General features: G+C 36.6%; 2 protein-coding genes across 9 annotated transcripts in view; one reads left to right on the top strand and one right to left on the bottom strand.

Annotated features, from left to right (window-relative positions):
* Window positions 1–8,198, top strand: part of FGF14 (fibroblast growth factor 14) — a 376,859-nt gene extending 368,661 nt beyond the window's left edge. For all 7 annotated transcript variants that reach the window (XM_038127255.1, XM_038127235.1, XM_038127270.1 and 4 more), the window contains 2 exons: window positions 1,278–1,476; window positions 4,008–8,198. In XM_038127255.1, the coding sequence (XP_037983183.1) occupies window positions 1,278–1,476; window positions 4,008–4,144 (336 nt within the window). In that variant the 3' untranslated portion in view covers window positions 4,145–8,198. The remainder of the gene's footprint in view (window positions 1–1,277; window positions 1,477–4,007) is intronic.
* A 136-nt stretch (window positions 8,199–8,334) lies between these two features.
* Window positions 8,335–16,662, bottom strand: part of ITGBL1 (integrin subunit beta like 1) — a 130,217-nt gene continuing 121,889 nt past the window's right edge. For both annotated transcript variants that reach the window (XM_038127221.1, XM_038127212.1), the window contains exons 10-11: window positions 13,587–13,700; window positions 8,335–12,082 (exon numbers count right to left, since the gene is read on the bottom strand). In XM_038127221.1, coding sequence (XP_037983149.1) covers window positions 11,991–12,082; window positions 13,587–13,700 — 206 coding nt within the window. In that variant the 3' untranslated portion in view covers window positions 8,335–11,990. The remainder of the gene's footprint in view (window positions 12,083–13,586; window positions 13,701–16,662) is intronic.

Here is a 16,662-nt window from a genome sequence, read left to right as displayed (position 1 = left end):
AGATTGTGCACCAAGTGACATTCAGTACACGTTCAGAAAAGTCTTTAATCTGTGCATTTTGGTATGGGGAACTGTGTCTTTAAGGACTTTGATTTCCAGAAAGTAAATCTGTGGCAGAAACAGCTGTGAAATTCTTATAATATATAGGCAGCTGGGGATGGCATAGAGACCCTGAAAATACATTGCCTGCTGGGTGTTAACTCAGTACTGCATGGGGCCAGGAACAAAAAGAAATGGAAAAAAAAATACTGTGAATGGAGAAGTGAAAAGATGTGAAGTTTCCAGATTTTTTTTTCTTTTTGGGAAAGATAACTAAAAGAAATATAAAGAGTATTCAGAGCTGAGAACTTTGAGCTCTGAAATTTTAGCGAGCTACTTCCCCCTTTCCCACGTCTCCCTCCTCCTTTTAAGTCTTATTTCTTCTACAGGCTTCAGCAGATGGGTCCACAGACAGAAAATCACATTCACACGGAATCCTATTTTATTGTGATATTTTAAATGTATATTTATTTTCTTATTAACTTGATGGGTTATTTCAAAGAATTTTGGTAATCTTTATCTCAATGGATATTCATGCTGTTTATTCTGTTAGTTACTTGTGTTATCAATTTTTTAAAATAATTTGGCTACTGGACTACAGACGTTTCTGCTTAGATTAACCTATAAAGAGTTTAGGATAACTGCTGTTACTCAATATGACTTCTGAAAAAAAATTCCAGTTTTGGAATGTTTGCTGAGGATGCCAATAGGAATTACTATTCTTTGTCCAGAAATTTGTATATCAGAATAGTTTTCCTGTGGTGGTATTTTCCTGGACTACAGGGAATGCTGAATGTTGGTAGCAGCACTTTAAGCATCAAATATTAGTTCCTGTAAACAAAAGGGAGCCTGCTGCATTCAGTTAAAACAGAACAAGTGTTCTCTTATTAATACTATTTTTGCATAGACTTTCTTAATCTTTACAAGGCCAGCCTATCAGAGAAAGAACCATAATAACAATAATTATGCCTGTATTTTAATTTGTGCTTTTTTGCCCATGTGGCTTTCTTTCTACTTTAAAAATATACTATATCTGTAGCACAGATGGGTAAACTGAGGCATGCATGGGAAGTGAAATAGGTTCACTGGAGGTCTTTCAGACAAAGGTAGAACTTCTGATCTTAAAGCAGAACCTTATCTTAAATCATATGTAAAACTTATCACAAGGTATTTGTAAGTTAACAAAACAAATCCTGCATTTTAGAGATACCATTTAACATTTGTTTTTCTTCCTACAGGAACTTTTTACACCAGAGTGCAAATTCAAGGAGTCTGTTTTTGAAAATTATTATGTAATCTACTCATCCATGCTCTACAGACAACAGGAGTCCGGAAGGGCCTGGTTCTTGGGGCTGAACAAAGAAGGGCAGGTCATGAAAGGGAACAGAGTGAAGAAAACAAAACCAGCAGCTCATTTTCTACCCAAGCCATTGGAAGGTGAGGCTCAGTCCATCTCTGGCAGACTCTCCTATACATCTCACAAGAAGAGGGAATGGTTTCCAAACTGCCCTTACTGAATGTGCATGCCTCACACAGGAGCCAATCCCAATGCCACTCCCAAAGTTACATGGAGCAGTTTTGGGCTTCCATGTAGTGATGCTACAAAGGGCAAATGTAAAAACATTTTTCAGGGGATTAAGTAGTCATTCTACAAGAAAAGAAATCTTTTGTGGAATAGCATTGTGCTGCTTTTAAAATATTCCATCATTAGGGACAAAAACTGTTGTGAATCTTGCAGTGAGAAAATAGTCCTTTCATTATGCGGAATGAGATAATGAATATCGAAGACTGAGAGTTATAAAGGGAATGGATGAACTGTCAGCATTTTAAAGTAAAAGCTTTCTAATACAAAACACAAAGGTTTCTCTATAAAATAAATCATGATGTATTACTATGCCAAGTGGTGTAATGTAAGTTGGCCTTTAAACCAAGATAGGAGCAAATAACAATCACAGTAACCTTACCCACCAAAATGATGTCACATTCTCTGAAAAATCCATTAATGTCTTGAAACTTTTGTGTTATCCTATGTATTTATATAGAAATACATATGTATGTATTTATATGCTGCCTTTTGCTTCTTGCCCTGATGGCACTACTTATTGTTCTAATTCTTGCATATAGCCTCTGAAAATAGTCACAATATTTCTGAAAATTATCTCATTTCTTACAATCTGAAAACACATACCTGAGAAATGCTTTGGTTAGCAGTCCAGTTTCTTTTGATATTTAACTTAAAATTTTTGATTGAAGGATCAGTTTGTCAAGTACTTTAGTTTAATCAGAAGGAAAGAATCAGAATAAACTTACGTTTATTTGAAGTTAGATTGATGCCTTTGTGTTTTCCCTGTCTTGTGAAAGTTTACAGTTGTTTCATAAGCTCTCAACAATACTAATAATTTATATCTTGATCTTTCTATATTAAGACTTATAGAGAGGGAATGCCAGTGCATTTTTTAAAGCAATGCAAATTCATATATACTAGGAAAGAAGTTACGTGTTTAAAATAATGTTTGGATGATCAGACTTCAGCAAAATAACTTACACAATGCTTAGAAATAACTTGATTTACATTGCCTATGAGAATCATCAAATATGACAGCTCTGCTATATAATTCCTTACTTTATAGTTCCATTTCATATTGTTCAATGGGATAATTTTGTAGGTCACAGTGTTATTTCACCAAGCTCTTTTAATTGATCAGCTAAGTGCCCTAAACACATTTATGGGCCACTCTGAAGATATAGATCATAACCAGCCTTGTGTACTCTAGAGAAGTCATTTAATTTCTGTCTTTAAGAAACTAAAAGGATTTAGATTATGTCACTGGAAATGCTGGAACAAGTATTTGATTAGTTAACGATGCTATGGGGGCCTTTACATTTATTATGAAACTTCACACCATCGAAGATCAAGGTCAGTGCTTTGATGCTTCAGCCTTCTACTCTAATTAGCCAAGGGATGAAGGAATTGTGCTCTCTGTGGTAGCACACACCCAGCCTGGAAATCAGTGTGATGATTAATTCCTTTGACTGCTGTGACACCTCTTTTAACATTGCTCTGATATAAATAAATGCAAGTGAAGTTAGGTATAAGTGGAAATATTACCTGATAGAGTGACATGGAAAATGAAATTGAATTATCCAAAGCATTAATCATTAAGGCAGCTTAATGCTTGAACTGTGTAATTGAATACATGTATTTCCCTCAAAGGATTTGAAGTGGTGAGATAGGGACTGAAGCCAAAGGAAAAACTTCTAATTCCTCTAAGAATTCAGTTAATAGTTTAATTTGGAGCTTTCTGCACTTCTGCATTCAGTGGAGATCAGTGGCTACTGCATATGTTTTTGGAAATGAGGTAGGAAAACCCCCAAACAACTTTTGTACTCTCCACATATCCTGGACATTTCTTCAGGGCACACCTGAAGAAAAGACCATAGCCAAATTCCTCAGATTTGGAAGACTGATGTGCATGTAACTTTGTAGAACTGGACCCTAGCCTAGTCTTGCAATCTATGACTAAGAAAGAACACTTAAGTCTAGACAACTGTATTGTATGATCCCATTTTTTAATTACAATCTGTCTTAAAACATTTTACTTGTAAAAGGTCACATGTTTATTTAATGTTCATTTAAGAGCTGTATATACATACACATGGGTATACACATGTACAATTTTGTGTGCCTTATGCAAAGAAAGAACACTAGTTTTTCATTTCCAAGAAGATATAGTGTCCATTAAACAAGGAAGAATGTGGTTCCTACTGAATTTTTAAGTCAGATGCAGAAGAAGTGTGAGAATTTTGGAGAGTCAAGCAATTCTGTCAGTGGTGCAAAACCAGTGTCTGTCAAAATAAAGTTTCCCTGCTATGCAAGAGGAACATAGCAAATTAGTTCTATTTGAGATGAACTCTCATATGTGATACATTGTTTAAAATGCTTCTTCCTTTCTCTTCCTTCCCCTCAGTTGCCATGTATCGAGAACCATCTTTGCATGATATTGGAGAAACAGTGCCAAAGGCTGGGGTAACTCCAAGTAAAAGCACAAGTGCATCTGCAATAATGAATGGAGGCAAACCAGTGAACAAGAGCAAGACGACATAGCCAGATCCTCACAGGTGTTGTGACTTTACTGAGTCCCAAGTACAGTTGAGTGATTTATCCTTGCCAGACTTCCCCTCGGCAGTGTCTGTGGATCAGCTTGTGGCAGGTCACCAGCTTGCCCGTTCCTGTTTCTGAACTGAGTTGTTGCAAGTGGATAAATCTCAACATGTAGCTCCACCACAACGAGAAGACACCTGGATGAACCAGCTAAACTCAGACCATGGAATGCCCTACCAGATATTGGAATGCCTTTTTAATATCTTTTCTGTGACTGTGACACTTCATGTGAATGACATACTTCACAAGTACACTTGATACCTTGCCTGCTGACAATTGCCCATAATCCCTTTTTGAGTCCAGTTTCAGCAAAATCCATGTGTTTAAGTTCTATTTTGTAGCACACAAATAATCAAGTAATTTCTAGTTAGATGCTGTAAACCTGTGCTATTATGGATTTCTCTTCTTCCCTTTTTTATAAGGCTGCTCGCTCCACTGTTTGTGACCTTTTGCAGGGATTGTGTTTCTCTATAACTTAAGTGTTGCCGGTGGCTTAGTTTTGAAAGCAATCAGGGAATCAGGAAGCCTTCAAAAATCTATTATTAAAAATTATATCTATAAAGAATAGGATCATTGTCTCTGGCTTAAAATATTGATTAAATGTGAATACTCTTTAGTAACAGATACTGTGCTTCTGAGGTTGGCATTAAAGTGGAGGGAAGAGTGTCAAACACAACCAATGGGGAGTTTTCTGAAACGTGTGTTTGGCATCCCCCTATAGTTTCTTTTTGTGTGTGTGTTTTATACATATCACAGGCTGGTAATGGTAACATTTGCCTTGCCCAGCGAGCAAGACCCACTCATTTTTGGAAAAGTGGGTCCAAAGAATTTTGTAGGCCTTGTAGGCCTGAATTAAGGCTCATTTTTCATCTACTAAATCTTCATTGTTTGAAAAACAACCACCACCAATAAAAAAAAAAAAAGTAAGACTAATCAGAGTTGCGCTACCTAAATCCATTTCAAATATAATCCTTTCCTGTTTTTAAGGAACTGAACCTAATGCCATTGTTATTTTTGGCTGAATCCCACACCTACTTAGCAAAGCATGGGCAAGGATGTTGTTGTGTTCTTTTTTGCAGCACCAATGCAAAGGGTAGTTACAAATTATAGTTTAATATTTCTGGTGTTTTAAAAAAAAAGACGTTTTAAAACTGGACATATTACAAAACTTTATTTTTATTTTTAGCTAAGCATGCGAAGTCCAGTCCTATGTATTTCACTGATATCCCAGTATGTACCTCCACCCAGCTTCCTAGGATAACATGCCCACCAAATTGCTAGATTGAAGGTGCCTTGCCTTGATCTCTATATACTGTACTTTCTCCTACATGAACCTAGAAGAAATCAAAAACATCATAAAATTGAAGCCTTGGATCATATTACCAGGAACAACATCAACTCTTTGAGTTTGTCACTTGTGAACAATTAAGCCAGTGTTGCGGGGGATGAAGGAGGGCGGGGGAAAGATCTAGAGAATGCCACAGAGATGCCACTGAAGTTTTTGCACACTTAGTCACAGGCTCTCGGAAGATGAAATATATAGGCACTCTCTGTATGCTTAAGAAGGAATTTGTTTCTTAGAAATGGCAGCAAAGATCAAACTGGATCTCAGTCTGGAAAACTGTGTGGCAACACTCTCTTGGCCTCTTGCTGTTACCTTGATATTTTAAGACAAAAAGAGGAAACCATCCGTTCCTTTTTTAGCACTGTATTTCTGGCAATTTGTTTTATCACATCTTTGTGCTGAAGTCCCTGACAGAGACTGCTGATTATTTCAAACTCCCTGTCTGCTCAGCTGAACAGTCTGATTCAGTCTGAATGAACTCTTCATACTAGTTTTCAAATGTGTTCTGTTTTTATAAGCAACATTTAGTGCACTCTTCAAGGAGGCTACTGTAAAGCTGCTAAATTCTAGATATACATTTCTTTTTTCTGTAGGTCAGACTTCTTTTTGTACGTGTGATATGAGAACAGCAAGATAATGCTTGATGTTGGGTCTTTCTAGGGAGGGAATGAGTTAAGCATGAAGCCCTCTATCCATGTAGAGAAAAAAACAAACAAACCTAATCTAAAACTGTGATAAAAATGCAAAGAAACTGACTTAAGACTGTGCCCTTGCCTGCTAGCACTAAATCTGTGCGTGCAGGGAAAAACAACACTTTATTAAAAACTTTGGTGTGCCCTTCTCGTCCCATCTGGTCCAGTGGGATTTGTGCACCATCCCTGAGAAAACAAAATCAAACCAAAGCAATTCAGATGGTGAGCTGGGGGCTTGCTCTGCGCTGCAGGACCCAGGAGAGGCAGCAGCCTTGTCACTGCACTGGCGGCCGGGTCTCGCCATGGCCCCAGGCCTTCCTGCAATTGTAAGAGGAGAACTTCACAATATTTCAAGTTAGGTAAAACAGCTGAAGGCTACATTCTCTCTCACCTGATTCGTGAGGAGGGACTACATGAGTTCCTGTCCTATTCAGCTGTCTTTTTATCCACCCAGTATAAGAGCCTGAGGAGAGACAGGGCTGGAGACCTTGCTGAGCCACACAAGGAGGATCTGGTTCATTGCCTGATCCTATATAAACATTGTTTTCAACATTAACGTTTTGGTCCTGAGTAACTATGATCTGTGAACCAGTTTGGGAGGCTATAATTAAGGGCAGATTTAATTTCTTTAAGCAGTTAGTACATACTGGAAATACAGCTTTTTGCCTTTTTTTTAAATTATTGTTTTCTGGTTTTGTTTCTGTGGGCTAAATTCATATGAGTGTTTAATCCAATGAATCAATGTCCTATTTTTTTTCCTACAATCTGTTTAAACATAACACAGGTATCTTCATGCTTTGTTTCCTCCCTTTAATTTTGTCTTGTCTCATCTGTTGCATGGGAAGAGTATGACAAGGATGAACTAACTGCATGTTGTAGGTTGTGTCTGTCAAAGAACTGTTGGTCAGTGTTACAAATTTACATACATATATGCAAAGAGTTTGTCTGCATTGTACAGTTTGTGTTTATTCTTATTTGTTGTATACACAGATTGAACATGATGAATAAAACATTTATACGAAGGCATACTGGAAACCAACAGAAAAGTTTATGTAAGAAGTAGACTGTGCAAAGCATCATTGCATTGGCCACAGGATGGTGAAACTTCATGTAAATAGGTTGGCAAACTCAGTTCTCCCCCTTTACCATGCCAAAGAAAATTTCAGCTCCTTAATATAATACCTCTCTTGCTGTTCTCCAGGATGAGACTTCACCATTTTCTTCCCTCTAAAATTAATTTTGCTGTTAAGTGAAAGCTGTTTTCAACTGTCTGTTACTACTAAAGTACTGTATAGTAAACCTGATGGAATCAATTTGTATTTACAGATTGGGGTTTTTGTACTTACATGTGCAGCTGTCTGTGAATCTGCAGTGTTCCAGGTCTTTTGCATGCTTGCATTGTATTTTGTTCTTCTGGGTTTTCTCTAATCTCTTAGAGACTATTCACACTGAAATCTAACCTCATCTTGCCATTTTATATGTTAACACTGCACAAAGTCATTTTCTTCTCTGTTTTGATCTGTATTTCAGCTACAGTTCTATTTGGCAAAATCGGTCACACCTGCACAGTTTTAGAGATCCACTTTTGAGGAGATATGAACTACTTCAACAAAGCACCATTTTGCTGTACTTCAAAAGTTTTATAAATTCACAAGAATCCTTATGAGATTGCTCACTAGATAGAGCCTATGGAAGGGTCTCTAGCTCCTTTTAAGTGCTTTGTAGTTCACATAACAGAGCTTTTGCTTAATTTTCTGGGTTTTTTAGCCATTCTCAATTGATTTTTAATATACTGTCATTTTCATAAATGTTGGTTCTTAACAAACCCCTCCCAGGCCCTCCCCTTCACCAGATATAAAGTAAAGCAATTCACTTTGGCTATGGTATATACCTGAAACAATATTAAGAACCCTGGCTTTACACACACAGAAACACACACACACACACACACACACACACACACACACACATATATATATATATATATATATATATATATATATTATATATACATTGGGAAACTTTTTGGCTTGGTTTAAAACTAGTTTAAGTAATGAGGTATGAAAGCAGACAGTTTGGTCCGTGCAGTAAAAGCGTATCATGATGATCCATCTGTTTATTGCTATAAAGAATACATTATTCAGCTACATTCAAATGGGAATGGAAGCAAAATTAGACTACATAAGAAGGTTCTCTTTCTTTTAAATGGCCCTTTAGATAAATTCCAATTTCCTGCAATGCATTCTAAAATGTTTAATAACAGGGTTTTTTTCTGTGATGACTAATGCAAATGCTGTGACTTATTTTTAAAGATGTAATAATTTTTTGTTCAATTTTGTAGTCACAGAAATATTCAACTTTGCTTTCTTCATCCCAGAATCATCTACCACTTAGCTACAAAATGATTCTGCAAAGAAGCAAGGGCAATATATCAGAAAAGTGAGAGCAGGTACATGATTAAATTCATCTATATGTTTCTAAGAAAGAATATAGCCAGTGGGGGGAAAAAAAAAGGGATCACAAGCAGGTTAATAAATTATAGAAGCAAATCAATCCACAGGTTTTTATAGGTAATATTACAGATATGTTATACACAATAGGCGTAATCCTGCAAGTCTATTATAGAAGCACTGGCACACTTCTGGATTGTGTTCTTTCTCACATAAGAGGAAAACAAAGCTTTAATATCTTTTTGTTTATAAGGTTTAACCATCTAATCAGTAAAAAGTCCCCTTTTAGCCAATTTTGTTTTGCCTTCTGCCACAGGCCTGGAAGCAGGTTTTACAGTCACTAGCAATGAAAAATCAAGTACTAAGTTTCACTTCCTTATGCCTCTTCCTGCATTTACAGTTTATGTATCTGGAATTCCATCACAGGGAACGACATAAGGGAAAAAGATTAAAAAAAATTATTAATACTGCTATTATATTCAAATATGTGGAATAATAATCCTATTCCTTCCGATTTCATTTTTCTAGAGAGGAAATGAGCCACAAAACAGATATACTGGGGGTCACATCACCAGTTACCTCAGCATGAAGACCAGGGGAAATGTTCAAGCAACATTATAGGAAACGAAAAAAAAATTGGAAAAGAATTAATGTGCACATTCCATTTTTAGTAGTCTTAGTTAATACTTTAAGGTTTATAATATTAGCACTATTTTGTTTGAGAATTGCATTTAAAGGAACCACAGAGAGAAGCTGTCTTAGACATTCTGATTTTTTAAATGTAAGTTAAAAACAACTTGGATAACCCTTTTTGAAATGCTATGGCTACATAATCCATCTAGTAGTCAAAAAGGTTGGAGCTGATTGGTAGAAAAAAAACAAAGTAAAAATTACTTTATACTCTCTAGGTATATAAATTTAAAATTAAAGCAAATGACAAAAATGCATCAAATATGACACTGGAACCACCTAAGAATTGTTCTTTTATATATGAATGAGTACCTGAAATACCACAGCTGATCTATAGTATGTATAAATGTTTTGATGCCATGAAACAAGTCAAAAGCATCTACTGACATGAGAACAGAGTTTTGGTTATCTAGTATTTTCTTAATACAGTACTAAGTATAAATGGAAGGAAAGCAAGAAAAACTTTGTATCCTTCATTGTTTACACTCTGATTCAGCAGATGAATGTATATGCAAAAAACCCAGTGATTATGAGATGATTCAGGTCAGCGGTATTCATTATTCATAAATATAAATAAAATCAACAATTTGTGCTCTCCAGACACTATGGTTGGTTGGCAAAATGCATATATGCTAAAACTTACAAAAATATTCCTGTTGAGCTCCATGGAGTTTTAGGGTTTTAAGTATAAAATATAAATTAAAATTTGAAGATGAATTTTACTTTGAGGATTCTTTATGCATTATGAATACAGTTTAGAACTCTGCCTGATACTTTGGTTATTTGGTGAGAGAGTAGCTAGCAGCTTTGGGATGTATGTCTAGTTATTTATCTGCATAGCTTATATATAAGTTGGATGTTTGGTAATGGTGTTCCCTGAGAACATAGGCTTCACAAGCTTCATTTTTAGAAAGAAAGAATCCAGGTTGAGAGGGAAAAAAAGTGGTAGGTAAAGAGCAAGCTATATGGGACGGGGGAAAAATAAAGCAGTTAAATAAATTATTTTGAAATTTTGCATTCTCTCCCATGTTCTGTACCATTGCATTTTCCTATTTCAAAACTGCCCTTTCTAAAAGAAAAGTAATTTCTAGACTAATAATGGAAATACATTTTTTTTGTTAACACATAGCATAGTTCCATTATTTATGAGTCATGCACCTCTTCAAAAATCAGGACCTTGGCACCTAAACCACAATGTTAAAGTTTGGTATCTAAAATAAGTAATTTTGAGCCATTTAATCAATTTCTTGCTCAATCATGGTTTCACAAAATGTAAACCACTTTGAAACTAAAATGTATATTTCTTTTTTTTTTTTTTTTTGCTCTAAAGAATTCAAGGGCTGCCAAATCTACATGTACAAAAAAAAAAATAAGAGACTCATATGTAAATAAGTTAGGGAAGTCCCAATAGTTGTGCATCGTTCATAACTCAATGTGAATTTCACACTGAGCAGCATTTCACCATTGGAAAATAAAATAAAATTTTTGTTCATACCACTGCTTTGTTTGTATTTACTGTACTAAAACTTTAATTTCTTTGTTGACATTGACCAAACATCTTTGGCTGAGACCAAGCTACTGCGTATCACAGATGATTTTTCAAGTCGGTTGATGTTCAGGTTCCCCACTTCTACAAAAGCAGTTAAATTCAGTAAATTCCATGTGTGACAGGGCAATCTGTCCTGAACAGTGATTTCTAAGTGTAAAATCCTAAAAGTTACTAATACAAAAAATTTCATGTGCCGTACACGTAGAAGGCAGCTGTAGATACGTAGAACAGTACAAGAGAAGTACATGTGAGTTGCAGAATATATATGCAAAATAGCCAATCATACTTTTATATCTTTATTAGTGTCACTCCATATGTTTCTATAGGTTATGTATTTTAAAGTATTGTAACATGTAGATTAGATAACCAACTTACTGACATATCAACCACAGAAACTAAAAGTTCTCCTGTGGAAAAGGTTCCCATTCAAACATTTTGGGTCTTCAGTCTATGAGTGTCACGAAATTGGACCTCAGTTACACAACTGACCAAATAAAAAATAATTAATATTTTTATACGCTTCTTTACAGTTTCTCTCAATTTATGAGTTGGCTCATAATCAGGATTGTTGGAAAGAAAAAAAAGGGCCAAATATTGTATTTTTTCAAATACCATAAAACAAATCAAACTGATTATTTGGCAATATTCCACTAGTGCTACTCTTCTACAGGTGAATTGTTGCATACTGACAAGGAGACATGACAACCAAGTAAACAATATTTAAAAAAGGGTCTTCTTATACATTTGCCTCAGGCTGCTCAAAGAAATAGTCATTACAGATGTAATATCAGTTCCACTGAATTTACAAAAAATCTCTGGAGAAGTTCCATAGGGCCAGTATTTTATGACTTCACCCTCTAGAGCTTGGGCTGTCGTGCACCCTTGTTTAGTTTTCTGATGCATTTCTTTAAGGAGCAGATCCTCAAATGTGTTCTAAGGTATTTACAACCATGTATGTGTGTGTTCATGCATACCCACACCCAGATACTTCTGAAATTAAATGTCCTAGCAGCCTAAAGAAAAACAAACAAAAAAAACCCTCCTCAATCTTTGACATCCTCCATTAAGGGTATTCTCTCCCCAGCCAGATTTCACAAGCATTTCCATTCCATCCTTCCCAGCACTCACAGTTTCCACAGCTACAAACACCGTTACCTAGAATAGAATAGAATGAATAAAGGACAATTATAATAATTGAAATGTACTACATTAAAAATGTGTTTTATGGGAAGTAAAAAGCTATGCTAAAGTAGATGTATTGTTCCTCTATTGTCCCCTTTTTCATTTGGAAGGAAGCAATTACTGTACCACTGCATTAAGAAGCCACCCCACACCTATACTTACATGGCATTAATAGCATGTTCTCAATAATTCCATCAGCAATATTGCAAATATTGAAATTGTGTATGGTGAAGTGTAATTTTGTACACCAGTGTTTGTACCCAGCTGGTGAGGCTAAGTGTTCACACTGTGCCTCCAGGTACAAAGAAAAACAAGATTAACTATTATTCATAAAGAAAAAGCCATTAAAAGCTATCAACAGAATAGCAATTAAACCATGGCTTTGAGCATGAAAAATGTTAAACCTAAAATCTCAAAAGTGCTATACAAATAAGTCCTATCTCAAACTCTGTATTAAGTGGAAAATGTCCTTGCCCTATTTTGCAGCAGTGGAACAGTTGAGACCCATCTATTAATTTTATTTAAATATTTTTTATGACCTTTGGATGCTCACTTTGAGACCTCTATAACCTTTGTATTCATGTAGACTCCTCTTCCTTCTGACTTTATGAAGATCCATGATTAGGCATTAGAGCTACAGATAAGGCTCCTGTTCCTGCTATACTGGCTAGTTGCCTCCAGAAAATGACCCTTGCTAACAGGGCTAGCTGAAAGGCACAATTTACTGGTGTCAGTCTTCCCACTCTCACTCTAATTGGCTTGCAGAGTTCTTCCACATCTAATAATTGCTCAGCAAAGATTTTCTAAAATTAAGATTTGTAACAGGAAGCAGCCAGTGAGTTAATTTAGCAATTCCCATGCTGCTTCTTGTCACTATGCTTGTCACAAGGGTTTGTTGGCAGCCTGCCCATTTCTATCGACATCTGCCACCTGCATACTCAGACAATGTTAAGGTGAAGCTGCTTGAATCATTTACCATCACATCACAAGAAAAGCTATCAGCTATTCCAGCCTCCCACCGACAATTGTCTGATTGCTAGGAAGCTCTCTTAACCCACACAACTATGCCCTTAACCTGTAAAAATCTATTTTACTAACCCACCAGTGAATTTCGTCTGTGACTTAAAAGCATTACACACATGGAATGTCCAGTACAAGAACAAAGGCTAAGGAAACCATAAAGATGACACTGTGTTCCTTGCCAAAAACCAGTAACTTGCAGTCTATTGCAGAGAGAATTGTTGATAGATTCCATAGCTGGCTTACTTATTAAAATTCATACTCAGGCTTTTAACTGTTGTTTTGAAACCTTAAGTTGATCATTGCACTGCATGAAGAAACAATTCCAGCAGGTTTGAATAACCAGCAAATGTGCTTTGTCCATCAGTGGGGAAAGGAGGAGCTGGGCTTTGTCTAACATAATTCCCATCAACTCAGTCTGTTTCCTGAAGCAATTAAGTGTTAGCCTGTACTGCACCTGTGCAAATGAGACCATCATGTTTGTCACAGTCTCTGTCATCGCATTCACAGAAATCACCCGAAATGTACCACTCCTGGGGTGAACAGATGCACTTTCCACAGTGGCAGGAGCCTGAAATCACAAAAATTATTACTCACAGTCAAAGAGTACTGGCACATTCAGACTAGAAAATAACAACCCAAGTCACACACATGCACACATACGCACATGTGCATGTGCACAAAATTGCTGCCTAAGAGGCTCTTGCATAAAAGAAAATAATCAAGCTAAAAGCCTTTTGAATGAAAGGATTCTTTTGGCATGAGTTAGAGTATGATGGGATGTTACTACTAATAGCTTTGATCCCGCTATTTCAATTAATCAGGACTCATGTTTTGAAGCTTTCTTTCTACAATCAGGGCTTCTCTCCCCAGCAGCTTTTTTTTTTTTTTTTTTTTTTTTTTTTTTTTTTTTTTTACTGGCAAAGCTCAAATTATCTCCAACCCATTGTTATTGAAGGCAGTAAAATCACATTCAGGAAGAAAATAGCCCTCCTCATCTAAAGCTTTTAGGGGTGAGCTCACAAAGGAGCAGCAGTGCCCAAGACTAACATCTATAGACACCCAAAATCCTCACCACCACGAATGAAGCTTCTCCACCTCCCATGGACTTACTGAACATTTGCCCTAGGTCAGAAAGAGTTTGTGCATGTAATGGCAGCTCAACAATTGGCTAGTACCTGCAGTGTGCCCTAACACCCCTTGTTAGGACAAGCTGCTCTCCTTCTCCTTGAGGAAGTCAGGCCATACCCTTATAGGCAAAGCAGGGACTGTGTGGTCAAATTCAGGTGATTCCATAACCCACACAGCACCAGAAACCTGCCTTGAAGAGAAGACCCTGAGACATCCTTACCCTCAGGAGAAGGTTCGTGGCTCTCAGCTGTGGAAAGTGAGGTGTGCCTGGACAATCATGTGTCAGGAAGCCTGAGAAGTGTGTGCAAGAGGCTTTTCTGCAACCAGAAATGCCACAAGGAGATGATAATTCCCCCTGAATGACTCCAGCATTTGGCTAAAGAGATTTGGCTTTTACAGATCTCATCTTCAGCAGCCTGGCCTTGTGCAGATTTCAGACATGTAAACACTGAAGTGGGGACCTTACTAAATGCTAAGCAAAAATCCTTTTGTAGATCTAGCCCTAAGAAGGGGTAACAGCAGAAATCAATGTTTAAAAAAGTAATTAAAAAACACAGATAAATTATAGCAAAGAATATGTGTAAAATTTTCAGCTGTGAGGGGCTGATTTAAAAAATCTCACCAAAGAAGCTGTTGTCCTTTTACAGAAGATGCTTATAAATTAGTTCAATTCACTTGAAAATCCTAACCTCCTGCAATATTTCCAGAATCATTCCATTAAAAAGTCACCAATATGTTAAATGCTTTATTACAGAAAAAATCTATGGAAGGAAGCTTGGTTATGTCAGAATATAACCTAAACAGAATTCATGGGTTACTCAACAGGGCCTGAGCCAAAGCTTATAAAATCGTGCTTTTCCATCTTCCCACTTATTTCAGTGACCTCTGAATAAAATCCATAATAATAATCCTAATACACTTAGAGAAAAAAAGTTGCATCTGTTGATAGCAACCAATTTTCCATTGCTTTTCCCATAAATACTGAAGCTCAATTCTTGAAAACTTCAGAAGATCCTCAGCAGAGTATCTAATTTGTAATTAAATATGTAATTTAATGCTTATTTCAAATTCACAAAAATTAACTCATTGCCTAATTTTAGGGAAATGCTTTGACTTGTAACATATGGAACATGTAAATATATTCAGGAAGAGCTAGTGATTAGAGCATTTGAGGATGGAAGTATTTGATTAAGCATCTACTTTTTCTGTGGGTTCTGAGTATTGCTTACAGGGCCACTGGCATAGAAAATACTGACACTCCCTACAAGCATCAAAAATGGTGTTGTATAAGGAGGCAGTGGAGGATAGCAGACATATCACACAGTTGCTCTGTAAGAGGTACACTAAGATATACTTGAGGGTAATTTAAACCAAATACCTCTGTTCATACAAACTGCAAGGTACTGGCATCTGAAAATAATGAGGAATGCTATGAGAATCTTGGTGAAACTACAACAGTTATTAAGAGTATACACTGTAAGAAGCCTGAAGTGATTCTGCATCAGCAAGCACTGATCCTGCAACTGAGGGATGCCCACGATGTTTAAAACTGTTTTGCAGAAGATACAGCAAATTTAACACCAAGTCAAGCAAGGAAGATAAGGCTCCAAAATGCAAAATCTGTTAGGGAAACGAATGTATCGAGTCTTTTCCCTGAACAGGGCATACTGCTCTGGGAGGCTCCTGAGTTTAATTGAGTCTAATGAGTTGCAGGGTGTTTCCTGGGATCCCAGCCAGATCCTCTCGGATGGGATTTGGCTCATTACCTTGCCCACAGCCTGCACCGTTACAGTCACCATGTACAGCCCTATCTTTACTGCCAGGGAGGCAGCAGCGTGGTGGGTGTTGCTGTTTGCCTTGGGAAGAGTTTTAGCTACAGGTGGCACAGTCAGCAAGCCAAGATTCTGAAAACAGCCTAGGAATGTGGATGCCCAACTTTGCTTATATTAGCAGAGTGCAATTTTCTGATAGTGCTCAGCAGTTATCTGCTGAAAACCAGGACTCTTCACAGTCTGTTAAAACCTACATACAGAAACTCAAGCTATCCTCAGTCCATTTTAGCACTTGCATATCATGGCTAGGTTTCCAACAAAAATGGAAAAACCACCATTAGTGCACAGGTTTGAAATTCCCTTTCATTTGACCAGTAATCACTATTTTTTTTATCTCACTGTAATGAATCAGAAAGAAAAATTTGCCATTTTGGTTCCTGGATAGTGCTTCACTATCTATGAACGGTGTTTTAAACTATGAATATCCAGTAAGACATAATTTCCAGATACATATCTTAGCCTCAAGAATAGATTGAAAAAAAAAAAAAAAACAAGGAAAAGAAGGGGGGGAAATAGCATAGCCAGAAAATTTATAATAATCTAATATATATAATTTATAATTAGACTGTC

This window comes from Motacilla alba, chromosome 1 (genome assembly GCF_015832195.1).
Source record: "Motacilla alba alba isolate MOTALB_02 chromosome 1, Motacilla_alba_V1.0_pri, whole genome shotgun sequence".
NCBI lineage: Eukaryota > Metazoa > Chordata > Aves > Passeriformes > Motacillidae > Motacilla > Motacilla alba.
Note: the sequence above shows the minus strand (reverse complement) of the source record. Positions and strands in the feature narration are given on the sequence as shown.